The 25,352-nt window shown below is 59.5% G+C and overlaps 3 protein-coding genes across 12 annotated transcripts in view; all 3 read left to right on the top strand.

The window, feature by feature from the left end:
• Positions 1-7,019, top strand: part of SPEG (striated muscle enriched protein kinase) — a gene marked incomplete at its 5' end in the record, with an annotated part of 56,075 nt that extends 49,056 nt beyond the window's left edge. For all 4 annotated transcript variants that reach the window (XM_080798758.1, XM_080798757.1, XM_080798756.1 and 1 more), the window contains 10 exons: positions 1,668-1,784; positions 1,937-2,104; positions 2,220-2,342; positions 2,497-2,664; positions 2,771-3,398; positions 3,863-4,102; positions 4,192-4,415; positions 5,232-5,307; positions 5,490-5,639; positions 5,975-7,019. In XM_080798758.1, coding sequence (XP_080654884.1) covers positions 1,668-1,784; positions 1,937-2,104; positions 2,220-2,342; positions 2,497-2,664; positions 2,771-3,398; positions 3,863-4,102; positions 4,192-4,415; positions 5,232-5,307; positions 5,490-5,639; positions 5,975-6,167 — 2,087 coding nt within the window. In that variant the 3' untranslated portion in view covers positions 6,168-7,019. The remainder of the gene's footprint in view (positions 1-1,667; positions 1,785-1,936; positions 2,105-2,219; positions 2,343-2,496; positions 2,665-2,770; positions 3,399-3,862; positions 4,103-4,191; positions 4,416-5,231; positions 5,308-5,489; positions 5,640-5,974) is intronic.
• A 2,099-nt stretch (positions 7,020-9,118) lies between these two features.
• Positions 9,119-11,390, top strand: SPEGNB (SPEG neighbor). The gene is made up of 5 exons (XM_080799191.1): positions 9,119-9,334; positions 9,465-9,592; positions 9,919-10,226; positions 10,834-10,975; positions 11,144-11,390. Exons 2-5 carry the CDS (start codon positions 9,465-9,467, stop codon positions 11,280-11,282), a joined length of 717 nt encoding a protein of 238 aa, XP_080655317.1. The 5' UTR covers positions 9,119-9,334; the 3' UTR covers positions 11,283-11,390.
• A 641-nt stretch (positions 11,391-12,031) lies between these two features.
• On the top strand, positions 12,032-19,360 carry GMPPA (GDP-mannose pyrophosphorylase A). Of its 7 annotated transcripts, none has more exons than XM_080797833.1 (13): positions 12,032-12,110; positions 12,959-13,018; positions 13,123-13,220; positions 14,135-14,238; positions 14,496-14,682; positions 15,043-15,102; positions 16,427-16,557; positions 17,604-17,738; positions 17,841-17,938; positions 18,110-18,156; positions 18,352-18,444; positions 18,540-18,708; positions 19,054-19,360. In XM_080797833.1, exons 2-13 carry the CDS (start codon positions 12,979-12,981, stop codon positions 19,152-19,154), a joined length of 1,263 nt encoding a protein of 420 aa, XP_080653959.1. In that variant the 5' UTR covers positions 12,032-12,110; positions 12,959-12,978; the 3' UTR covers positions 19,155-19,360. The 7 variants fall into 7 exon arrangements, with proteins under 7 accessions (XP_080653959.1, XP_080653960.1, XP_080653965.1 ...); XM_080797834.1 differs by having other exon boundaries at positions 12,054-12,116; XM_080797839.1 differs by having other exon boundaries at positions 12,058-12,116; positions 12,964-13,018.
• Positions 19,361-25,352: the final 5,992 nt, after the last annotated feature.

The raw sequence follows: 25,352 nt of genomic DNA, 5'->3' as shown, positions 1-25,352 counted from the left end.
GGGTGACCGTGTCCAGCTCTGGCCAGGGGAGCTTGGGTGTCTTCCCCAAAGCAGGGGGAGCTGTAGCAAGCAAGGAGGGAGGAAGGAGGCCAGCCCGTGGGGGCAGGTGCGTAAAAGGCGAGAAAAGAAAGAGAGAAGCCGGCCCTGAGGCCTGGGGACAGCTGAGTCCTTCCCACTGGGGCTCCTCTCCCAGCTCCATTTTGCTTGTGTGGCTGATTTCCTGCCGAGGCAGTGTCCCCTTACCTTATCCTCTCCCCCTCCCTGCAGGAAGAAGGCTGTCCCTGTCCACTTTACCAACTAGGGTTGGCCTCTGGGGGAATAGGGCCAGGACTGGCAGGGCTGAGCTGGGGTCACCTTTCACCTCTCCTCCCGGCCCCCCTCTCTCTCCCCCTACCCAGTACCCTTGCTTGGTCAGGAGGCAGCCATGGGTGAAACTGTATTTACTTTGCATCGTTGGACCCTTGGTGTGGGACCCCTCCTCGGGGAACACTGGGGTGGAGTGTGAAACTGGGGGAGAGGTCATGCTGGCTCTCCTGATACTCACTCCGGCTGAGCATTTCTCCCCTGCCCAGCTTATCCCCACCTCCACTCCCTCCCAGTTCCTCAGATAGTAGCTGGGGCTCCCAGATGTGTGGACCCTTCAGCTCTCTCTGCCCCCCTTACCCCACGCCCCCAGTGGCTGGGGCCAGATTGAGAGTTTTCTGAGGAGACTTCCCAGGGAGCAGGAATCCTTGGAACACCAAAAAGCCACCTGGCCTGCCGAAATGCAGGGAAGACCTTGGCCTGTCCACAGCTCAGCCATGGTCACATTCACCAGCAGGAGGCCGGCTTTGCTGGAAGAGCCTCTTTCTCTGGCGGGTCTGTCCCTAGCTCCTCTCCTGAGCACATCAGCGATAGAAGCTAACCCTTAGGAGCACCGGTCATATGTTAGACACACACGAAGCCCCTGACATACCTCTCAATCCTCACAGCAAGCCTAGAGCTTCGTGTTACAGTTTCCCTCTGTTTACAGAAAAAACATGGTCCAGGTTCGTGCAGGTGCTGTCTCTTGTCCCTGCAGAAGCTCTCACTACTTAGCTGACCTGAAGGAGTATGTATGTGTCCAAGGCTATGTCCCCAGACCCCAGCTGGGACGAGGGGTTGGGGAGGCTGACACACTTCCAAGGTGTGCCCTGAATTTGCCTTGACTTTAGGTCTTTGGAGACAACACATTTTGATTGAATGTAACATTCAATCCCAGGAGTCTCAGCTCAGGTCACTGGCTCCTGCCACTTGCTCTGTGGTGCCTCAGGAGGAGTGGGTATTGCAGAATCTTAATCAGCCTAGTGCTTCCATATTTGTTTTTATTTTACTTAACCCATGCTTATAGAGCACTTGCGTAGTGCCAGGCCCCGCTTTAGGCGGTTTACATACAACGGAACTCCCAAGCATCCTCCAAGGTCAATGAAAGGAAAAGATAGTTCTACACCCTGGGAGAGTAATACTCATCCCAGAGAAAACTCTCGAAGACACGGCGTGGGGTTCTCCTTCCCACATCTGACTGGGAAGAGATACCCTTTCCCTCTGTTCCCTGCTGGCAGCACCAGCACTCACAGGCACCTGCTTCCCTCCGTGGCCAGTGAGCCGGGGTTCCCGCAGATCCATGGCTGTCTTTGTCCTCCCCCCAGATTTCCCCCCGGTCTTCCACATCAAACTCAAGGACCAGGTGCTGCTGGAGGGAGAGGCAGCCACCCTGCTCTGCCTGCCAGCGGCCTGCCCTACCCCCCACATCTCCTGGATGAAAGGTGAGAACTCTTCTCCCCCAAAGAGGGGGTAGGCAAGTGGGCCCAAGGCCAGGGGATGCTCAAGGGAGGTGGCAACTGTGGGGGGAGAGGGAGCCTGGAGGACCGTGTGTGCCATATCACTCAGCAGCCCCCTGTGCCCCTCCCGGCCCTAGACAAGCAGTCCCTGCAGTCCGAGCCATCGGTGATCATCGTGTCCTGCAAAGACGGACGGCAGCTGCTGAGCATCCCCCGGGCGGGCAAGCGACACGCGGGGCTGTATGAGTGCTCAGCCACCAATGTCCTGGGCAGCATCACCAGCTCCTGCACTGTGGCTGTGGCCCGTGAGCCTGGACTGGGAACTCGGGGCGGGGGGGCAGGGATGACACATGGTGGGTAGGGCTTGAAGGGCTCTAAGCCAAGTATAGGGACTCACTGGGCCTCCCCTCCACTTGCCAGGCATCCCAGGAAAGTTAGCTCCTCCTGAGGTGCCGCAGACCTACCAGGACACGGCGTTGGTGCTCTGGAAGCCGGGAGACAGCCGGGCACCTTGCACGTACACGCTGGAGCGGCGGGTGGATGGTGAGGGACAGGGCAGGCTGGGGAGCGGGGGAGGAGGGGGCAGAAGATGCACAGGCCCAGGACATGATCACCCTCTCTGGGTTCCTCACGGAGAGCCCTGGGAGCTTGGGCCTCCCCTTCTGTGGCCTCAGCCCCTCCTCCATGCTGCCCACAGGGGAGTCTGTCTGGCACCCTGTGAGCTCAGGCATCCCCGACTGTTACTACAACGTGACCCACCTGCCAGTCGGTGTGACCGTGAGATTCCGTGTGGCCTGCGCCAACCGGGCAGGGCAAGGGCCTTTCAGCAACCCTTCTGAGAAGGTCATCGTCAGGGGCACACAAGGTCAGTGGGATGAGGTACGGGGGTGGCCAGGGAACAGAGGGGCCGCTGAGCACCCTAGTTTCAGCCTGCGGGCATCAGGGTGATGCTTTTCTTTGTCTTCACTTAGATTCCTCAGTTCTGCCATCTGCTGCTCACCATGACGCCCCTGTTACCTCAGGGCCGGCCAGGGCCCCGCCTCCTCACTCTCCTACCTCACTGGCCCCACCCCTGACCCCCAGCCCAGCTCCCACTCCCATTCCCACTCCCCCAGCCCCTCAGTCAGCTGCTCCCAGCCCCTCGCCTCCCCCAGCACCCCCCAGCCAGGCCTTGTCCTCACTCAAGGCTGTGGGTCCACCACCCCAGACTCCCCCACGAAAGCACAGGGGCCTGCAGCCTGCCCAGCCAGCAGAGCCCACCCCACCCAGTGCCCAGGCCACCTCTGGTGAGCCCCAGTCTTCCATCCCTGACACTGGGACCCCAACCCCAGCCTCTACCCTTCAGGGGGTGAAGCCAGCATCTTCCTCTACTCCCCTGTATGTGGTAACCTCCTTTGTGTCTGCGCCCCCAGCCCCCGAGCCCCCAGCCCCCGAGCCCCCTCCTGAGCCCACCAAGGTGACTGTACGAAGCCTCAGCCCGGCCCAAGCGGTGGCCAGCTCCCCTGTGGGTGGTCCCCACAGCTCTCCTGGGCCAGAGGGCACCACTCTTCGGCAGGGGCCCCCTCAGAAACCCTACACCTTCCTGGAGGAGAAAGCCAGGCAAGTGGGTCCAGGAAGGGAAGAAGGACTGAGGGGGGAGTGAGTGGGATGCAGAGAGAAGACCAGACTGCCCTGGACTGGGCTAGGGAGGGGCTCGGGAGGGGCTGGTTTCTGGGTGCCTGGCACTACTGGGTTCAAATTTCCTTGGCTGGCCCCGTGCTGAACTCTTTAACCATATGATGTCATTTACTCTTCACAACTCTGAGAGACAGAGAGATGGCACTATCATCACCCATTTCACAGACGGGAAAACTGAGGTTGGAAAGGTTATAGGATTTGCCCAAGGTACAGAAACAGTGAGGGGCAGAGCTGAGCCGCAGGCCCAGGTTCCTAGGATCTGGCTTCAGGGGACACCCTCAAAACCACTGCATCTTTGCTCCCTGGGGCCCTCGCTCTCCCCTGCTCCCACCAGCTCCTTTCATCTGAGTGTGTGGTGTGTCCCCCCCCCAAACCCCCCCCGACAGGGGCCGCTTTGGTGTGGTGCGAGCGTGCCGGGAGAATGCCACCGGGCGGACGTTCGTGGCTAAGATCGTGCCCTATGCGGCCGAGGGCAAGAGGCGCGTCCTTCAGGAGTACGAAGTGCTGCGGACACTGCAGCACGAGCGGCTCATGGCCCTGCACGAGGCCTACATCACCCCGCGCTACCTTGTGCTCATCGCTGAGAGCTGCGGGAACCGCGAGCTCCTCTGCGGGCTCAGTGATCGGTACCTGGGGGAACCTGGGCACTCTGGCAGGGGCAGTGGGGGAGCTGAGCTGGGGTGTCACCGGCTTCGCTTGGCTACCCCCCTACCAGGTTCCGGTACTCGGAAGACGATGTGGCCACCTATGTGGTGCAGCTGCTACAAGGGCTGGACTACCTCCATGGCCGCCACGTGCTGCACCTGGACATCAAGCCCGACAACCTGCTACTGGCCCCCGACAACGCCCTCAAGATCGTGGACTTCGGCAGCGCCCAGCCCTACAACCCCCAGGCCCTGCGGCCCCTTGGCCACCGCACGGGCACGCTGGAGTTCATGGGTGAGGGCGCCGCACAGGCCTGGGTCGGGGTGGGGTGTGGCTGGGGCTCCCACTGGAGGGGCAGCTGCCAGGGCTCACTCTATTCCACTCACTCACGTGTCCTTTAGTGAGTGTGTGCTGTATGCAAGCAGTGAACTCAGTCCTTTCCATGCTTTTTTTTTTTTTTTAATTTATCTTCATGGTAGCTCTGGATATTGGCATAACGTTATCCCCATTTTACAGACAAGAAAGAGGTGTAGTGAGGTTCCGTATTTGTCCAATATCAGGTATGAATGCTAGAGCCAGGGTTTAATCAAATGGGACAGAATCCACTGTTAATATATATACATGAGGGAAACCAGCTACCACTTAGCTAGTTACTCAGTACTTGACATTCATCAGCTCTGCTCCTCGGAGTTACTCTACAAGCCCCACTTCACAGATGAGGAAGTGGGAGAGCCAGACGGGCTTAGTACTTGCCAGCATCCCATAGCCAGAAGGGACAGGCCTGGGATTAGAGCCAGCCAGGCTGATTTCCACGGCGCCTCACCCTGCTGTTGGCCGTGTTCTTTGTGAATGGGCGCCCTACCTCAGAGGTGATCGGGGGGAGCTGGTGCCTGTGTAGTTCTGGGGACCCCACCATTCCATACCTGGGCTGATTCCTCAGGAGGCCCCCACCTCCTCTGGGGGCCGCCCCCACTCCCCTCCTGCCTGCCAGATCTGTAGTCTTGTGACCTGGGCCTCGTCCTGCTCCTCAGGCCCCCAGGGGCCTCCCTCGTCTCTCCCGCTCCCCTGACACCGGGAAGCTGGTTCAGCTTGGCCTCTGTTTCCTGTCAGCTCCTGAGATGGTGAAGGGAGAACCCATCGGCTCTGCCACAGACATCTGGGGAGCAGGGGTGCTCACCTACATCATGTGAGTGCGCCCGGGCTGCACCTGCTGCCTCTCCCTGCGCCCCGCTCCTCCCGCCTCCCCCCCACATAGGTGCATGGCCCAGCCCAGAACACCGAGCCCCTCTGAGCCCCCACACTAATGTTCCCCGGGACGGTGAGCGGACCTTCAGTGCGCACGTGTCAACTGAGCTATCTCCATGACAGGCTCAGTGGACGCTCCCCGTTCTATGAGCCGGACCCCCAGGAAACAGAGGCTAGGATTGTGGGGGGCCGCTTTGATGCCTTCCAGCTATACCCCAACACCTCCCAAAGCGCCACACTCTTCTTGCGAAAGGTCCTCTCAGTACACCCCTGGTGAGTAGGCCCCGTACTTGCCAAGCCCCCGGCACTCCCTGCACCCCCCAGACTGCCCTGGCCAAGCCCAAGCCAAAGAGCCCCCCAGTTCCTCCTGGGCCACCATGAACACCCCGCTCTGCTGCTGCTACCACTAAATGGTTGTTCTACGTGCCATTGATGCTTCTAAGCCCTGTGAGGTTGGGCAGAATCGCCTTCCCCATTCCAGAGATGGGGAAACTGAGCCCCAGAGTTGGCCAAGATCCCTCGCCCAGGGACGCGGCTCCAGGACCGGGAGCTGGGTCCGTGGGAAGCGAGAGCCTCGGAGGCTCACCATCCCTGGTGGGGCCTGGCAGGAGCCGGCCCTCCCTGCAGGACTGCTTGGCCCACCCGTGGCTGCAGGACGCCTACCTGATGAAGCTGCGCCGCCAGACTCTCACCTTCACCACCAACCGGCTCAAGGAGTTCCTGGGTGAGCAGCGGCGCCGCCGGGCCGAGGCTGCCACCCGCCACAAGGTGCTGCTCCGCTCCTACCCAGGCAGCCCCTAGCGGCTCGGACCACAGCCCAGCCTCAGGCTTCCACTCGGGGTTCCGCTGAGGCCGCGGGACATTCCAGGGCCCATCCCGAGCCACGCGGGCCGGGGGCTTCGGACACCACCAGCAGCAACATCCAGCCGGGCTATTACCTCACGGACCCGCAGGGACAGAGGCCCCAGGCTTTGCCGATGCCACCCAGGCCAGAGCCAGAGGGGGAGACCCGTGGGCCAGGCTGGGTGGGGATGGGGGTGCGGGAGCAGAGAAGCAGGAAGAGGGGCAGGAAGGGAACAGGGAAGAGATCAGGAAAAGAAGCCAAGGGACAGGGAGAGGAGACTTGAAGGTTCTGGGGGAGAACCGACTGAGAAAGGTGTGAGTAGCTGGGGAGGAGGCAAAGGAAGGAGCCCAGGGTGTCCGGGCCAGGGGCTGGGAGTGAGTGTTGGTGAAGCAGCAACAGGACACAGAGACAGGGCTAGGGAGCAGGAGCCAGCATGTGAAGAAGGGCAGCAAGGTGGGGGAAGGAGAGCAGAGGACTCAGGTGGGGTGGGTGGGCGGGCTAGCTGCCAGCATCCCCAGAAGGAGAACCTGGAGGGCGGGGGGGCTGGAGGCGGTGACTGCTGGAGCCAGCGCTCTCCTGTCCTCCAGCCGAGGCAGCTCTGAGCACTCTGTGCTGGCCCCAAGATGTCCCCACCACCCCTCTGTGGCCTTCGCCCTTCTTCCCGTTCATATTTATTTATTTATTGACTTTTATGAAATTTCCCTTCCATCCGATTCCTATTGCCCGTGTTGTCCTGACCACCCCCCCACCCCAACCATCCAGCTGTCTGTCTGTCTGTCACAAGGAAAATAAAAACGGCAAGCTGCAGGACCTACGTGTGGTCTATGAGGAGGGATGGCTTGGGGAATGGGGTGCTGGGAGTCCTGGGACAGGGGCATTCAGCCTTCTTTTGACCGGGAGAGCTGAGCTATAACAGCTAACACCTTCAGACTGTGGCTCCTGACCCTGAGCCTCCGGGGCCCCACGTCTCCCTTATTCTTAGAGGGAGGAGGGACTTCTGACTCTCCTGAAGTTTCTGGAGTCCCGGCAGGACTCCACCACTACCATCTAACCAGACTCTGGTGGTCCCTCCCCCTCTTTGCATATTCTGTCATTGCAACTTGGAGGATGCTGGGCTCTGCAATGCACCAGCCCACACCCCAAGGCTGGCTCTGCCTCCTTCACTCTGCCCAGGAGACAGGCCAGCACGGGGCCTGGCTCCTGGAGCAGAAGGGGTTTCGTCGTGATGATTGATTGGCGAGATTGTGATGATGGTGTGAAGGGCCACAGAAGAAACCAGGACAGCCTCTCATCCATGCTTTTGTGTTAGGGCACACGGGCCACCAGCCGCATGACACTCTCTCTGGTCGGTGAGTCTACTGAGGTGGGGCCACAGACAAGCATCTTCCTAGAGCCACAGGACACATCAACCTGGACGTTCCTGTCCCTGTGGCATGCTAGGGGTCTGATGGGTGCTGAGTGTCCTTGCCTCCAGCTGCTCCCCTGCAGAACCACAGCATGCTCACGGGGTCCTACAACTGAGTTGCCCTGAGTAGAGGTGGACGGGAGGGTGGAGCCAGTTCTCCTTGTGTCCAGGGGGACGCTGTTTCCCACCTCTCCCCAGCTTGGAAACTCTGTTCTTGGCAAAGCGGAAGGAATAAATTCTCCTCCTACCATGAGCCAAGAGGGCTAGCGCTGGTGTGTTGCTGATTGAGTTTGAGGGCTCCGTGGCTATGGCCCAAACAACCTTTTGCCCATCCTCGCCCAGCCCGGCCTCTTTGGCCTCTCAGGACCCTGGGGAAGAGGCAAGCCCCATCATCATAAGATAACAGGATGTTCAAGTCAGCTGGACAGGACTAGAGAGGGGTCTTGCCCACCTGTCATTCTAGCGATGAAGATACACAGTTTACCTGTGAGAATCTTTAATCCCCTACTCACCACAAGTGTTTTCATATAAGAATGAGGTGCCCGAACTCATATCTTGATAAATGGTAAAATCCTCTCCCAACCCCATTCTGATCTTGAGCTCCCTTCCCATCTCCATTGAAAATGGCATGTGAGCTGCTTGTTCCAAACCCGCAGGAGCAAAGGTAATTTATGTCAGCAGAGCTGTGTCAAAATTCCTCTGATCAAAAGGTGACAGCGCTCCCCACCTGGGCAGGCAGTTACAATGTATGGTAGCAATGCTCTGTCTGGTGTCCTGGGTTGGGTAGCCTGGGCTCCAGGCAAGTCCCAGAGGGGTGAATTGAACCCCTTCTCTTAGGCTGCCTGATGCCTCTGTGCACGCTTTTTGGGGCTTGGGCAGACCTCGAACTCGGGAGTCATTATTAATGCCGGTCTCCAGCAACAGTCAGACCCAGCCCAGTCAGACCGTATCATGTCACATGGAGGGAAGTGAGCGGGACTGTGGCAGTAGCCCGGAGATGCTGTTCTCAAAAATCTTTACCGTTCCCTCTAGGTTGATCTCAGTTTACCGCCAGGGGGCACAGTGTGGAAATGGCAATCCTAGACTCCCAGGGCCTGGGGAGTAAGTGCTTCCAAATTGGTCCTACTAGCCACATTGCCCTCTCCTAACTGGCTGGATGGACAGTGAAGTCCCTCCCCTGTCTGTGCTACTCTGGCTTCATTCGGGGACACCCCCACAAACACTTGCACCCTTTAACCATCAGTGTCCTGGGAATGGCATGTTGTCCAACTGTCTGGGGACTGACCGGAGTGCAAAGCTGCCCCAGTGGGGAGCTGAATCTCTTGCCAGCCTGGGCCCTTGTCTGATACCAGGAGTGGGAGGGTTACCCCCTGCCCTGGGAGGGGATGGGGCCGCATCCAGCTGCCCAGCTGTCCTGGTGCTGACATGAAGTGCACCCCAGAGCTGCTCGGGTTTCCCCCCCGGGCCTGCCCCAGCGGCTGAGCCAGCATCCCAAACATCCTCAGGCTAAATAAGGAGCCTGCTTAGGTCAGGGGGCGGGGCTGGGATCCCCGGGGGGCTTGGGGCAACCAGGCCAAACAAGGCAAGGAGGGGAGCGATGTATAAAACCAGAGCCCTGGGCTGAGCACCTGCCCCTGCCCCTACTGTGCCTTCCGTAAGGGCTCTGTCCCACCTGCTACCCAGCTAGTGGACTCAAGTCGCGAGGTCGACCCGCCCACGGTGAGTCCCTATTCTCAGACCAGCCCCAGACACTCCCATCCCCAGGATGTTCTGAACTGACAGGGGAGAAAGGCTGAAAGTCGAAGTCTCTGTGTCAGCCTAGACCTCAGGTTTGTTTTGCACTCCCCAGATGTCCAAGGCAACTTCCGCCAAAAAAACAGCGGCTGTGGCCCCACCTCCCGGATGTACCCTGGATATCAACGACCCCCAGGTCCAGAGCGCGGCCATTCGCATCCAGGCCTCTTACCGGGGCCATAGGTGAGGGGGAGCCCGGAGCCCTCAGGAGGAGGGGAGCCGGAGCTGCAGAAATCGCCCTGCAGCGTGGGCGTGGGTGGGAGCTGAGCAGTGGTATGGACCGCTGGGGTCACTGGACTTAGGGGAGAGAGTTTGGCGAGGTGTGGAAAGGTGGCCGACAAGATCAAATCATTTCATCAGGGTAACAGTTCAAGAACAGGGCCCCCCCTCCCTACCCACCTGCACATTTAAAGTTCTAGCGGGCCGAGGGGGCGGAGGCAGGGGATTCGGTGCTGGCGGTCCAGATCCGCTTCGTGGGAGCTCTGGGCCCTGACCCGGCTCTCGGATAGGTCCCGGAAGGAGCTTCGCGAGAAGGGGCCGCCACGAGTGCTGGAGCCGCTGAAGGACGTGGTGCTGATCGAGGGCAGCGCGGCCAAGCTGACTTGCCGCATTTCGGCTTTCCCGGACCCCTTCATCCGCTGGAGCAAAGACGGCAAGGAGCTGCGCGACGGGCCCAAGTATCGCTACGTCTTCGAGGATCCTGACGTGGTCGCCCTGGTGGTGCGCGACGGCGAGCTGGCAGACCTGGGCCAGTACAGCATCAACGTAACCAACCCCTTCGGCCAGTGCTCTGACTCGGCGCGCATCCTCGTGGAAGGTACGCGCGTTCCCCGTGCGGCGCCACCGCGAAGAGCAGCACCGCCTCCCGGCGCCGCAGCCGGGTCCCTCCAGCGAGTGCTCACCGCTGGGCCTGGCCGAGTCCCGATGGGGTTGGGGACACAGCCTGGGGCGCAGCGGCGCGCGGGCTGGCTAGCCCTTCCTGCCTCAGGATCCCGCCCTCACCCGCCCCCGCCCCAGACTGAGAAGTCCGCTTTGGGCTCTAATCACTCCACTCCAGAGCCCCAAGGTCACAGCGAGCCAGAGGCAGAGCCAGGGTTAGGGCCCAGGTCTTCTGGCTCCGCCCCAGGACAGTGTTCATTGCTCGGAACTGTGTCCATCCATGGCACTGAGATGTGTAAACGCTCCCGGTCTTTCACTCAGCGTATTTCTTTTGATCCTCCATCCCACCGTGGGAAGGAGCAGGGCCAGCTATTAGTCCAGTTTAACAGCGGAGGAAATGAAGCCCCAAAGAGGCTAGCCTTGCCCAACGTCCCACTACGGGCATTTCATATTTAGGGCCGGGTATTATCTGGGGAAGTGATGCCCCTGCTCCGCCTCACCCCTAAGGACCCTTCCCGGGTCGCATGCCCTTTCCCTTCTTCTAGTCCCTGCGAAGATTCAAAAGGGACCGGATAACACTAAGGCACGCAAAGGCACCACCGTGACGCTGACCGCGGAGATCATGGGCGAGCCTGCGCCTGACGTCGGCTGGACCAAGGACGGGGAGGACATCGAGGAGGATGACAGGCGAGGGCGGGGACCTGCCGCTGGGGCGGAAGGGGGCCCAGAGCCCCGGCGGGAGTGGGCCGGGGGCGGGGAACGCGAAGCGAGGACCAGAGCTGGCTAACCAGCCTGGCCCCGGGCTCCTGTAACCTGACCGCGGCCCGCCCTTCCCGCTCCCCCTCTCCCTGCCAGGGTGTTCTTCGAGATCGGCAGTACCACCACGACGCTGACCATTCGCCGGGCCACGCCCCAGGACAGCGGCAAGTACGAGGTGTACGTGGAGAACAGCCTGGGCATGGACCAGAGCTTTGCTCGCGTGGACGTGGCCTGAAAGGAACGCTCGGATCTTTCGCCCTGGCTCCAAGCCCTGGGGTGCGTGGGACCGACGAACCCCCCCCCCCCACACACACCATCTTGCTTAATAAAACTGCTCTCTCTGACCCTCCGTGTGTTCTGGTCTTTGGGGACGCCGTTTCTTCTCCCCTGCACTTGCACCCACGCTTACTCCAGACCCACACACTAAGGTCACAGTATGTGGGGGTCGGAATGTTTGGAGAGTGCCTGGGTCAGTGCTTTACGTTACAGACTGTAAATCTGAGATACGCTTTCTCTCACGCTACGGAGCTCCTTCATTTCCCCGCGGGACCGCGCCAGGAGCTCACGACTCCGCCTCCTCTTTTTCCGTCTACCTCAGGCCCCACCCACTCGCCGCGGCCGGCGCCCTCGCCACGCCCATTTCACGGCTGGCCACACCTCCTCTCGTCTCTAGGCCCGCGTCTCCCTGGGACCCTGTTCCTACCTTGGCCGCTACTCTGGGGCCCATTCCCAGACAGTTCAAAGTCCTAATCTCAGCTTCCCTCCTCTGCCTCTTAGGCCCCACCCTTCTTCTCTTTAGCCCCGCCTCCTAGATCCCTTGGCCATGCCCCTTGTTCTCCCATAAGTCCCACCTCCCTCCTCTCCTGTGGTTAGAAACTAGCGGGCGTTGGGGGGTGGGGGTGGGAGGGGCGGATAGAGGAGAGGGCTATGGGAAACGACGGGATCTTAAGAACTACTATTCCCGGCATGCTCCGCGAAAGAGTTCTCGCGAGTCGCGAGAAGACACGTGCGCGGAAGGAGCAAGCAGTAGCGGGCGACAGAGCTGGAATAAAGGGAGCTAGTGGTAAAGGTTGCTGATGGAGGGGTGGCGAAAGGGGTAGAGGGCAGGGGACGGCCCCTACACTGAGGGCTGCTCGGAGGTCCCGGCTGCCCCTTCGGAGGTCTGCTCTTGTGTTAGTTCCACAATCCCCTGGCTACGCGAGGCTAAGGTTTATTAGACAGAGTCAGTTGTGGCGTTCAGAGGGTCAGCAATCAATGCTTCGACTCGAGTTTCAGACTTGTCTCCAGTTTTGGGACCCAGGGGGAGGTAGATTCCGTGTTTGAGACGCCAAGGGAATCTGTCTTTTGATTCAGGGTTCATCACTTAGAGGTTAGTTTTAGGATTCAAATTCAGCATATAGGGGGTTTTTACTTGGACTTGGAATTCACCAGATACGTTAGTACTTAGGATTCATTCTTAGGATTGCAGTTAAATATCTGGGGCTCACTCAGGATTTGAGATTCAGTATTCAGGGTTCACTGTTGGGATCTGGGGCTTAACATCTGTAGCATAAGAATGGAACAGTTGGGAATCAGTGGGTTTGGGGTCTAAGGTCTATTGCTGAGTTTCTGAGTTTGCTGAATGTGTTTATGGCCAGAAGGAAGTCTGATGGATCAAACTGTGGGGTGTGGATTTCAGGATTTAGCAGAAATCACTGTGGGGTTTTAAGGCTGGTTGGAATCTGGGTAGGAGTTTCAGATGTATGGGATTTGTGAGATGTGTCCAAGGAGGGACTCTTTTGAATTTCGGATTTACATCCTGTGAGAGGGCTAAGTCTTGCTATTTGGGGTTTGGGGTTTGCTTGGGATGTGAGTGGGGTTCTTGGGCTGGGGTGTGAGATCTGAGCCCGATTTCTCTGTTGGGATTTGAAGTTTAGGTAGCAGTTGCCATCATGCTCAAAGCTGTGATCCTGATTGGAGGCCCTCAAAAGGGTGAGGAGCCCGGGGAAAGGAGTAGGGAGGTTGGGCTGGACTGACTGGGGAATGGAGGCAGAGGGAAGCAGGAAGCTAAAATGTGCTTCTCTCTTCTCTCTCAGGGACCCGCTTCAGGCCTTTGTCTTTTGAGGTGCCCAAACCCCTGTTTCCAGTAGCGGGGGTCCCTATGATCCAGCATCACATTGAGGCCTGTGCCCAGGTAACCCCAGAGGTTCCCCCTCCCACCTCGCTTCCTGTTCATCTCCTTCATGCTCTATTCCCCCTCTGGCCACGTCGTGTTCGGACCAGGCATAACTCCAGGGACTACCATTTATAAATGACAGTGTGAATGGTGTCCCTCGGAGCTGTGCAGTGCAGCTGCCCTGCTCTCTTCGCTAATCTGGTTTCTCATCTGGCCTCTTCTTGTTCAGACTTCACTCCTATTTTTAAAGCATGGAATGCAAGATCAGGCAGGAATCTTCGAGACCATTTAAAGCTATAGCCCGAGGAACCTGAATGATAGCAAAGCACGGAACTCAAACCCTTGCTCACTGTGGAGCTAATTTCTTTATTGCTTTTGGCATCAGGACAGGCAAGGTTTTATCTGAATCCATTCTCTGCCTGCTCTAAGGACTTGAGTAAATTCCTCGCCCTTTCGAGCCTTAGTTTTCTTACTGGTCGAATGGGGTGATTAAGCCTACTTTGGGGGGATGGCAGGACTTAAGAGATGATGTCGGTGAAGTGCCTAGTGCAATATAGGCACTTGATAAATGGTACCCTTATCTCACACTGATCTCAAGCTCAGACTGACAGATAATAAATATGGGAGAAAATGAATGGATGATCTTTTCATGCAGCTTGGTAGGCAGGATCTTTCCTAAGGTGATCCTCAGATGTGGGGACGGGGTGGGGGAACAAGAGAATCATAAAAGATTGAAAGATCAGGGACAGACTTCCTCTAGGTTCATTTTTGTCTGGAGGAGAGCACAGACCAGAGTGGTAAAGTGAGTGCGTAGGGGCCCCACAGCTGAGACCAAAGCTCTGGCCTCTGGACTCCTGGGCTAGGGGTTCCCCCAATATTCTGTCTTATCAGATATGTTCTTTTTTCCTCCCAACCTCTTCCCTTGTTCTCAGGTCCCTGGGATGCAGGAGATTCTGCTCATTGGCTTCTACCAGCCTGACGAGGCCCTTACCCGATTTCTAGAGGCTGCCCAGCAGGAGTTTAACCTCCCCATCAGGTGTCTGTGCCGTATGAGGGGTATGGGGCATGGGAGCAGTGCCCGAGGCCTTGGAGTTCTTGTGAGTGGGTTGAGTCAGCATTCAGGAGACTTCGCCCTTATATATTAGGAGGGGTCTTATTTGGGAATCTCTGAATCCGTGAGGATATTGGCCTCAGGCAGGTGTATTTCTGGGAGCAGGATGGGTCAGGTGCCCAGGCTCATGCTGTTTGCCTCCTCCCATCTCACTGAGCCGGCTTTGGGGTCCCCGGGGACAGGTACCTGCAGGAATTTGTGCCCCTCGGCACAGGAGGTGGTCTCTACCATTTCCGGGACCAGATCCTGGCCGGGGGCCCCGAGGCCTTCTTTGTGCTCAACGCTGATGTCTGCTCCGACTTCCCCTTGACTGCTATGTTGGATTCCTACAGACACCAGCCTCACCCTTTCTTGCTCCTTGGCACCACGGTGAGGAGGCCGGGAGGGCTGGAGGGGGTAAAGGGGGGTGATCCGGTGAAGTTTCTGGAATGCAGAATGTCGAAGAGGCAGGGGCAGCCCGGAGAACTAGAGGGAGAACCAGCATCAACAGGGGAACGTGCTGGAAATCCCAGCAAGTAGCAGAGGAGGCAGTGGCGGTAGAGACCCTGAGCCCTTTGGCTGCTCAGAAGGAAGGAGGGGGAGGGCTGCTGTCAGTTCTCCCCCTGCTGAAGGCCTGTCAGTGGAGGAAATACGTGCCAGGTGCTACAGGGGAGGGAAAGAAAGAAAGAAAAAACAGACCTCGCCGCCCTGGAGCAGGCGGGTCATTGTTTTGGTGTGTCTGTCTTTCAGGCTAACAGGACACAGTCCCTCAACTACGGCTGTATTGTAGAGAACCCACAGACACACGAGGTGAGAGCAGAGACAGGGCTGGCTGGGTTCTTACTCTGTATCATCATGCCCCCTCCCCTCTGCCTCTAGAGAATGCTGGAATGCTATCGGGTGGGCTCCAGTGTTGTCAACCAGGTGGGGCATACCCTTGGCTGTTCATCTTCCATTCTAGGGAGACTGACAAAGGGCAGAGGCTAAGAGTTCATTTCCATGGGTGCAGCACCCCAATGGCTGTATGCACTGTGTGCTGTGAGAACATGAAAGGAAGCCCACCCCAGCCTTGCCTGGGTGGGGCAGGGAGAGCTCCCTGGAGGAGGCAAGGTCTGAGTTGGGTTAAATTCATGGAGATGAAGGAGACAGCAAGGCGTTGCTGGTGGAGGGAATAGGCTATGCAAGGGCACAGAGGTAGGAAACAGTATGGGGCCTCTGGCATTCCAGAGGTGGGAGTCGGATGGCCAGGCGGAGGGTCTCAGTCCTTGTTTGTGAAATTCCCTGCCCTGAGCTCCACACTCATACAGCCCTCTTATTTGTTCAAGCATTAGTGTCAAAAATACACTTAAAACAGGCACACCCAGGGGCGCTGGTGGGCTCAGTCTGTTAAGCGGCTGCCTGCGGCTCAGGTCATGATCCCAGGGTTCGGAGATCGAGTGCCACACCAGGCTCCTTGCTCAGCAGGGAGTCTGCTTCTCCCTCTGCCTGCTGCTCCCTCTGCTTGTGCCATCTCTCTCCCTCTTTCTGACAAATAAATAAATAAAATGTTAAAAGAAAAAACAGGCACACACACATAGATATGTGCAATTTTTTTTTTTAAGTTTTCTACTGGGCACTAGCTAGATGTGAAAGGAACAGAGTCAAAGAAATAGAATCCCTGCCACTCAGGAACCCCCCCGCCAACACACAGTGGGAAGGACAGTCAAAAATCAACCATGGCAAATGACACAAGGGCCACAGTGACGTGTGGCCAGAAGCCAGGGGTGCCCAGACCTGAGAAGGTCTGCTTAGTGCAGGACAAACACAGGTTCACGGAGGAAGTGGCAAGGTCGACTGGGTTTTGAAAACTGAATTTTCCAGATGAATCGCTGAGAAAGGGCATTCCAGGCACAGGCATGCAAGGGCAGTGAATTGTGTGCTGGGGGTGCTGGGAGGTGGGGACAATTAGAGGGAAAAGGCATGCCGTTGGGATTTGTCGTGAAGGTGAAGGGCAGGAACTCTGCATTTTAGGAAGACCATCCTCGCAGCAGGGAGTAGCTGGTGGTCAGTAGGTCTTAGGGGATGGTGGTAGGAGTGGGGGGTGGAGGGGTGGGGAGGGGGCTCCTCTGCTGGACCCAGCCTGCTCTGTCCTCAGGTCCTGCACTATGTGGAGAAACCCAGCACCTTTGTTAGTGACGTCATCAACTGTGGCATCTACCTCTTCTCCCCGGAAGCCCTGAAGCCCCTTCGGGATGTCTTCCAGCGTAACCAACAGGATGGGCAACTGTGAGGCGGGCCCCGTGGCCCTGTAACCCCAAGTCCCCCCAGTCACAGAGCACACCTCCACCCCCAGGCTCTGCAGGCTCTTCTCCACCTGCTCACCTTCCTCCTCCCTTTTCCTTTCCACATGTCATCCCCAGCCAAGCCTTCCCAGTCCCCTCCCCTTCTAACCTCATTCTGTCCCTCTTCCTTATCCATCCCAGTTCCTCCTCTGTCACTGCCTGCCCACTCCCCTTCTGGTCCATTTCTCTCAAGCCCTGAGTGTCCCAGAGATGTCTTTTGGAACAGACGGCAACACGCACACTTGGGCGCACACACGCTTGGGTGCAGAGACATGCAGAAGAGAGAGAGAGAGAGAGAGAGAGACACACACACACACACACACACACACACTGTTAGGCTGAGGCTCTCCTCAGAGCATACCACATAGAGCCCTGCTGGCCACAGTCCCCTCCCCAGGTCATCCCTGTAAGGCCCCTGCCCTGTCCCTGTCCCCGCGGGTCCTGGCCTTCACTCCCTCCTCCCCACCTGGCTCCCCGTCTCCTGCTCCACTCACTCCCATCCATCTCTGCTTCTCTCTGTCTCTTCTGGCCTCTGTCTGTTTCTGCTAAGTTGGCATCTCTACCATCTTTCTCTCTCCCTCTCTTTCTGTGACTGTCTCTGCCCTCACCAGCTGTCTTCCTCTGGGGTGAGTGTCTGTTTCATTCCATCCCGTGAGAGGGAGGGTGACCCGAGGTGGGGTTTGGAGGAGTGGATGGGGAGGAGAGGGAAGTGGGGGGAAGCTACACCTGGGCGAACTCCCTGGGCCTGGGGCAGAGATGGGGGATCGGTCCATGCCTGGGGGTCCCCTGGGATTGTACCCCAGGTGGGGGTGGGAGGGTGATGTGGGTAAGGGTACTGGCAGCACTTCCTGGGACATGAGCATCCCTTTGGAGAAGATCTAGCCAGGCCTGGAGAGTGGGAGTCCCTGGGATCTCTATCCCTGAGATACTGCATTGGCCTCCTGGGTGGGCTCAGCTGGGGAGCTGATGTCTGCGTCTCCTCTCTGCCAGGGAGGACTCCTCAGGCCTGTGGCCAGGGGCAGGCACCATCCGCCTAGAGCAGGACGTGTTCTCCGCCCTGGCTGGGCAGGGCCAGATCTATGTGCACCTCACTGACGGTATCTGGAGCCAGATCAAGTCTGCAGGGTATGCCTCATGAGGTGGCTGGGGCACCTGGGAGCTGAGATTTGTGGGGGGTAGGCACCTGCTGGCCCCTGAATCCCCCGTTCCCCTTTGTGGCTCCCCCAGCTCAGCCCTCTATGCCTCCCGCCTCTACCTGGGTCAGTACCAGCTCACTCACCCAGAACGCCTGGCCAAGCACACTCCTGGGGGTCCACGAATCCGAGGTATGTCCGCCTGCCCCCTTCCTCATCTTTGCCCCCCACCCCAGCCCCCTGTGCCCTCTGAGCCAGGACTCCTGACCTCAGATTCAGAGGTGAAGCCCCAGTCCCTGCCCCGTCCCCGCAACCAGGTATGGTGTGGGGTAGCTGCCCCCAGGTCTTCTCTTCTGCTTCTAGGAAATGTTTACATCCACCCCACAGCTAAGGTGGCCCCATCAGCCGTGGTAAGTGGGGGGTCAGAATGGCAGGATGGGTGGGACGACGCGGAGAATTTCTGAGCTCAGAAGGTGGGGCTCTGCTTTGTGGCCGCCCATTGTGCAGGCTCAAGCAGGTCCCTTCCCCCTTACCTGTTCTAGAAGGGGCTGGATTCCGGTTTCTCCAAGGCCCCCAGGGCTTATGGTATCTGTTCCTCTCCACAGCTGGGCCCCAATGTCTCCATCGGGGAGGGGGTGACCGTGGGTGAGGGCGTGCGGCTCCGCGAGAGCATTGTCCTCCATGGGGCCACGCTGCAGGTAGGCACCCTGTGGCTGGCTGGGTGGGGGTGGCCCCCGTGGGCTTGGCATCTGGGCCCTTCTCCTCCCTCACCGCACACTGTCGTGTTTGGCAGGAGCACACGTGTGTCCTGCACACCATTGTGGGCTGGGGGAGCACTGTGGGGCGCTGGGCCCGTGTGGAGGGTACTCCCAATGACCCCAATCCCAATGACCCCCGAGCGCACATGGACAGTGAGAGCCTCTTCAAGGACGGGAAGCTGCTGCCTGCCATCACCATCCTAGGTATGGCTTCCTCGGGGACTAGGGCTGGGGAAAACCTCCACGGGTGATGGCATTGCTCTGTGGGGATGGGACACACACACGTGTGTGTGTGTATGCGCGCGCGTGCGCACATGCGCACGCATTTGTGCGTGTGCTTGTGTTTATTCCTTTAGCAAACATTTACAAAGTGCTTGCTGTGTGCCAGGCCCTGTTGTGAATTGCTGGGAGTGTGAGGCCAGGGCGCAGATGGGCAGGGAGGGATGCCTCCCGGATGGTCGTGGCCCCAGCTCCTTGCCTCTGGCCTCCCCTCCCCTCGGCTTCTTCCGGGGGGCTTCCTCCTCTGGGTGCCCTCATTCCCGGTTGCAGGCTGCCGCGTCCGGATCCCTGCTGAGGTGCTCATCCTGAACTCGATTGTTCTGCCACACAAGGAGCTGAGCCGCAGCTTCACCAACCAGATCATCCTCTGAGGGGGACTCCCAGAAGGCACAGCCCCCCCCAACTCCCACCTCCTACCTGCTCCCCTCGAGGCTCCTTCCTGCAGGGCCAGCCTCTGTCCAAAAGGACCAGAGGAAGGCAGGCAGGATCTTCATGTGCCAGGCGCAACGTGGGTGGCTGGGGAACTCCTGGCCTCCCTCTTCAGTCCCTAATAAACCCGGGTAGACCTTGGAGCCAGCACGGACTCCCGCTTGTGCCTGGGCTGGGGGTGAGGGCGGAGGGGGGGGCAGCTGAGTCAGGCCCCCCCACACATTAGCATTTAAATTGGAGTCGTTGCTGCGGGCTCATGAATAATGAATCTGGAGCCCTGGTAAATCTCCCCCTCCCACTGCCTTTAGCCTCTTGCGCCCACTCTGCTTGGGAGGAAAGCCCCCAAGGCTCCCAGCCTGCCTGGCTCCTGCCTTCACCCCTGCTCCAGCACTGAGGGCTCACCCACCCTCCTGTTCCTCTTCACTGGGCCTGGCTCGAGCTCCGAGTGTAAGGATTCCAAAAGGAAGGATGCAGGATTCTGGCTGGGCTGTGGGACGCTGGTGGTGGGCTCAGGGACTGAGAGCCATGGGCCCGATACTGGGTCACCAGTGGCTGCTTTTCTCAGTTCCTGCCCAGCCCGGCCCCAGTCTGTTTTCCGCTTTGCCAGCTCCATCTGCTCCTAGCCTGGCTCTTGGCGGAGTTGGGGTTCTCCCCACCCGAGGCCTGCATGGTGTCTGTCTCTTGCTCCCCTGGCAGGTGGGGCAGACCTTAAACTGGTGCCTCATCCTCCCCAAGTCCGGGAGTGGGGGTGGGGAGGGTGCTCATGCTGGGAGGGGAGGGGCCCTGGCCACCTCCCACCACCCTGACTCCGCTCTTTGGGAGGTCTCAGTCCTCTCCACATTCCCCAAGCTCCAGAGCAACCCAGCCATCGCTCATGTTTGCCCATGACCCCCATGTGCCCCCTCTTGGTACCCCCCCTTTCCCCAGCTGTGGGTGCGGAGCTTAGTTGCCAGATGAGCTGGTAATGATCGTAATCTGCTAATTGAGAGGAATCTAATTACCCAAAGAGAATGGGGGGGCAGGGCGTGGGTGGGAGGGAGGAGGGGGTCCTGGCAGCAGGCAGGGGTGGCAGGCGGCGGGGCGCCGGGACCTTGTTATCAGCACTGGGGTCTGGGACAGAGCCCAGGATTTCATAGCTTTTTAGCTGGGCCGTGGGGAAGACCTGCTCCCCCAGTAGCCGGGCTGAGGATAGTGTGGGGATTGGGTTGGATGTGCGCTCCCGGGCCCCCTCCGGCCCAGCAGGCTGCATGAGAGCAGGCGTGAAAGGAGCCAGGCTTCAGCAGCCCAGACCTACAACCTGCCTGTGCTTAGACTCTTCCCCATCTCCCGGCCCTACCTCCAGCCCAGATCTTCCATTTGCATGGAGTGGGGAGGGGGCCTCAGATGCCTCCTCTGGGCCTGGGGTCAGCTCCCTGAGGGAGAAGCCGGGAGACGGCTGGGCTATGGGGCTGGGGCCAGGGTCTCTTCCCTGCCCCCACCCCAGTCCTGACCCTTCTGTTCCAAGTAGTTGGCAGAGGCCATGGCAGCTCCATCATAAATATGATAATTTAATTATTTTCTCAGCAAAACACCGTGAAATCCAATAAGTCTGTGTCAGGCCCTGGCCCCCGGGACCCCCCTCCTAGGCCCAGTGGGGGTGGGGAGAGGCACTGGAAGGGGAAAGGGTCAGTGTTTGGGATGGGGGGATAGCTAGTGTAGCTGGGATCTTTGTCACCTGCCCCCTCCCGCCAGGCTGGCGGAGTACCTATCGCGTGCTCCTGGGGAAGTGGGGGAGGTCTTAGGAATTGTAATGCCCTCCACTCCTCTCCGGCTCTTGTCTGCCCTGGGAAAGACAGCGCCCCATCCATCTCTGAGGGCACAGCTCAGGGCCCACAATGTGGGAGCCCCCTTCTCCGCCACGTCGAGGTCTTCATTGGCCCTGTATGGGTAGGAGGGTGCTGGTCCCCAAAGGGTTTGAGGAGAGAGAACCAAGGGAACTGGGGTGGGAGGTGGGGGGATGAGCGGGGGAAGGGATGCGGGGGAGGGGTGCGCTCCTGCCATTAGTGCTTTTTTAGGTTTCCATAAAAAGATTATTCTGTAAAATCAGTGAGGGGGAGCAGGCTTGGGGGGGGGCAGGTCCCTGGCGCCGAGCTGGATGGGGCGATGGGAGGAGGGCTGGGATGGGGACTGAGCTTAGAGAGAAATTTGGATGGGCTTCAGGAGCCAGTGAGGGGAAGAGGCCGAGCCAAGAACACAGATTGGGGGGAGGTTGGCCGAGGTGGGGTGGAGTGGGGGCAGGGCCCTCCTCTCCCTCCTGTTCCCTTTGGCGAGGCTGACCTGGGCCCCAGTCCCACCCCAGTCTCCATCCCCTCCCCCTGGCGCTTAGCAGCCATTATCGGGGGAGCAGATTGCCACCCCCTCCCCCTCTCCGGGAAGCAGGCACAGCTGGGGCCCCGCCACATCTGCCGCATCAGCATGGAGCACAGCTGGGTGTGCCCAGAGCCGCGCTCCCCAAAACACAAAGGGGAGGGCGGGGGCCAAGGAGAGCCTAGACCCCAGAGACAGACACACTGACACCTCTGCCAACAGACACACTCCTCAGGGTGAAGCTACACCCACCACCACCACCACACACACACGCGCTCCCTCCTGTGCAGACAGGAGAACTGACAAACACGCAATTACTCTGCCCCGCCCGCCACCCCCACTCCCCTCCTCCCGCCCCTTCTTCCTCCTCCCCTTCCTTCCCTTCAGGCTCCCCTCCGCTGCCTGGGCCACCTCGGTTCTTCTGGAGGGAGCAGGGGCCTCCCATTTCCCGAGCGCCCCTTTCTGAGAGGCCTGGAGAACTGGAGGGCAGGAGGTAGCGAGGGGCTGCAGGTCTGAGCCGGGAGCCTGGGCAAAGCCGCTGCTCTTCCTCCATGCCCATACTCCTCGCCACAAAGGAATCCCCTGTGGAGCCCTGGTTCCTGCCTCTTTGGGTGTGATGGGGTCTCTATCCCAGGGCCAGCTGGCTGAGCACCCTTGACTGGTGCGCCCCGTGACGGTGTTCCATTGGCCACCTCAAGGAGGCGCTGCGTGCCCTCTGTTCTTTAGCCTGGCGCTCAGAGGCTCCCGGGGCTATTCCCTGCCACCACCCACCCCCAATCTGGCAGGCACTCCACGGCTTAGCTCTGCTACCCTTGGTTTGTGCAGGGCATGGGGGCTCGCCAATAGTGGTCAAGTCCCTATCCCCAGAGAGATGAGCAGGGACCCCTTCTTTCCTGTCTTTGCCAGGAGATAGCCACCTTCTGGCCCCCTGATTTAATCGGTCCCCTTTCACAGCCCTCGCTTCTCCGGCTCATCTTCTTGGTCCTGATGTCCTGCCCTCAGCCCTCTCCTTCCTGCCCCGCACCCCCCTGTCCCCCGTCCAGCGCCGTGCCCCCGCCCCTGCCCCTCAGAGCTTTAATCCCTCCTGCTGCTGTGCCGCCTTATCTGCTCCCAGCAGCTTTCACTGCTGCAAAGCCCTCTCCCCCTCCTTCTCTGGATCTTCTCCCCCTCCTTTCCTGGCTCCCTCTTCTCTCTGACCAGCACCCCCACTCCAAGCCTCTCTCTGCCTCTCAGTCTCCCAGGATGGCTTCTAGCTGACACCAAATTTGCACTCTAGTACCCTTTGCCCTGTCTCCAGGCTCCATTCTGAGGTTGCCCACCCACGCCCACTCAGGTCCCTTCCTCCTCCCAACCTGCCCCCACCCCGCAACCCTGCAGGCCCCACAGACTTGGGCAGTTTCTGCCTCGCCAAGATATTTTCTTCTTTCCGTCTTTCTTCCCTGCTCTCCCTTTTCTGGTCCCCTCCTCAGTTCCTCCAGCCACTGGCCCCTCGATCTCAGGCCTGGTGCCCTTCAGCCCCCAGTGATCCATGACCTCAGCTTGGGCATCCCCAGAAGAGGATGGGATCAGGCCAGGCTGGCCCTATGTAGGATGCGGTAGGGGGGTGCAGAATGCTGGCCAGCAGTGGGGGCAGGGCCTGGCAGTGGGACGCTAACCCTCTTCAGTCGCCTCCGATCACGTCCTGGCCTCCCCACCCCCCTTCGCTGGAACTCTCATTAACCGCTTCTCCTGCCTCGTCCGCAGCATAAATAACCCAGATAAATCAGCCGCCGTCCGCCCCCCGCCCCTCGGCCCCCGCACAGCCCGTTTGTCACCGCTGCTCGCTCACCAGCCAGGCCTGGCCCAGTCCCGGCCTCCGCCCCCCCATCCTTGTCCCTTCCCGCCCACGTCTGTCCCACACTAGCTCATCCCTTGGTCCGCACCAGAGCCAGGGTTGGGACAGGTGTCTGGGCTGGGAAGGGTGGCCAGGAGGTGCCGTCCATCCTCTGGGAGCAGGAGGAGGCTGGGGACTCTCTCTAGGAGAATGCTAAGAGTTTGGGGATCGTGTCATTTATGAGTGGGCCACCCAGGAAAGGGGGCTGGAGCCCACCCAAGGTGAGAAGGGACAAATACAGACAGTGGGGGGGGGGGGATCTGCAGGGGTAGGGGGAGGGTAAGTCCCGAAAGCCCGGGTGCGGTAAGGACCTTGGAGGCTCCCTTTGGAACCCCCAAGCTGGATCACGGGAGGTCTTTAGTTCTGCCTTTGAGGCCTCTTGCCCAAATAAAACCTGCACCTCAGGTGCTCTGGCAGAACCTTCCTGCCCTGTCACCTCCCTCACTCTTCTGCCCCCCATTCCCATGCTCTCTGCTTTGTCCGGCTGTACAGATGCCACTCTAATCTCTCTGCCTAACGGTCCCTCCACGGCCATCAGGAAGCCTCGTTCACCCTCTAGGGGGTGGGAGTGGGTGGAGAATTGGACCAGGAATGGGGACAATTGAAGAGCAGAGGAAGCCTGGCCCTGCAGCCCCCTCACCCCTGTGTCTCTCCTGTGCCCCACACCCACTCCCAGCCCAGTCCCAGATGGACCCTCCCCCTCTGCTCTCACCCAGCACAAGTCCTGGCCAACTACACTTGGGTCCCCCCCTCACTACAGGGGTGCAGCTGGTCCCAGGGGGGTAGGTGGGGGAAGCCAGGAGGGGATGGGGGAGTTTGGGCACAGGGCGGGGGGTGGGGGTGGGGAAGAAGCTGGGCCGGGCCCCAGGGACCAGCTGGGCAATGAGCCGGGGAAGCAGCCGGGAGGCTAAATGAGGGAGATTATCACCCAACTGCAGCCGGGCAGAGAGGGAGGCAAGCAGGGAAGTGGGGAGAGGGAGGGGAAAAAGGACGGGGGGCCAGAGGGGAAGGGGGTATAGGGGAAGGGGGGGGCAGAGGAGACAGAAGAGACCTGAGGGGGAGGCACAGGATGAGCGGAGGGGATGTGGGAGGGGGCTCCCACCAAGCATAAACAGATTCCTAAGGGTCTGGAAGACTCGGTGATGCGGACCTAGGGACAATTGGAGGCAGATGGCTGTGGGGTAGGGGTGAGGGGTGAGTGCAGTGAACTGCTTGCTGCTCCACTTCCGCATGGCCTGGAACTCCCCCTCTCCACCCACCCCCCAATTTCATTCCTTCAGAGGCTTCCTGCCTTGCCCTCTGGAGGAAAGAGGGTGTGATGTGGGCTGATGATGGAGGCCAGTATGTTAGGGGAGTATGACCCTGTGATCCCAATAGATCGCAGGGTAATTTAGGAACATTGAGTCCAAGGTAGTGAGGACTGGGGAGAGCTTGGGGGGCAGCTCCCCGCTTTCTTGGCAGAGCCCCAGACTGAGGTAACCTTAAAAAAGCAATTAAATCACCTTTAAAAAAAAAAAAACCAGTAAAGAAAAATCAATACTAGGAGAAAGGGGGAGAGGCTGGGGGAGGAGGAGGTGGGGTGGAAGCACTAGAAGGGTCTAGGAGGCTAGCGGGGAGGGCAGAGCATGGCATGGGGCTTCCTGGGTAGGGGGCATTGTCTGTGGTCACTCAGAGGCTCTGACTGCTAACTCAGCAGCTGCTTCCTGTGCCTTCCCCACTTTCCCCTGTGGGATGCTGCCAGAAGTAGCCCTGACCCCAGGGGTCTCCTCTTCCCGGCTGGGGGAGCCGGCTTGGGGGGAAGCCTAGCCGCAGCCCCCCCACCCCCGCAAGCTACTTTGAGGAGAGGCTGGGGACCACCCCAGCAGGGTGCCAAGCATGGGCGGGGCTCAGGGTTGGTGGGCTCCATGCTGGGGTGACCGGT

Source organism: Martes martes (assembly GCF_963455335.1).
Source record: "Martes martes genome assembly, chromosome: 3".
In the NCBI taxonomy this organism is placed as follows: Eukaryota; Metazoa; Chordata; class Mammalia; order Carnivora; family Mustelidae; genus Martes; species Martes martes.
This window is presented reverse-complemented; position numbering and strand designations above follow the sequence as displayed.

Excerpts from the sequence above, each read along its gene's own strand:
- SPEGNB (XM_080799191.1), top strand. The coding sequence starts at position 9,465 with ATGTCCAAGGCAACTTCCGCCAAAAAAACAGCGGCTGTGGCCCCACCT. Across the intron at positions 10,227-10,833 it reads GGCGCGCATCCTCGTGGAAG|TCCCTGCGAAGATTCAAAAG; the intron begins GTACGCGCGTTC and ends CCCTTCTTCTAG. Across the intron at positions 10,976-11,143 it reads GACATCGAGGAGGATGACAG|GGTGTTCTTCGAGATCGGCA; the intron begins GCGAGGGCGGGG and ends TCTCCCTGCCAG.
- GMPPA (XM_080797833.1), top strand. The coding sequence starts at position 12,979 with ATGCTCAAAGCTGTGATCCTGATTGGAGGCCCTCAAAAGG. Across the intron at positions 15,103-16,426 it reads AGAACCCACAGACACACGAG|GTCCTGCACTATGTGGAGAA; the intron begins GTGAGAGCAGAG and ends CTCTGTCCTCAG. Across the intron at positions 18,445-18,539 it reads TCCATGGGGCCACGCTGCAG|GAGCACACGTGTGTCCTGCA; the intron begins GTAGGCACCCTG and ends CGTGTTTGGCAG.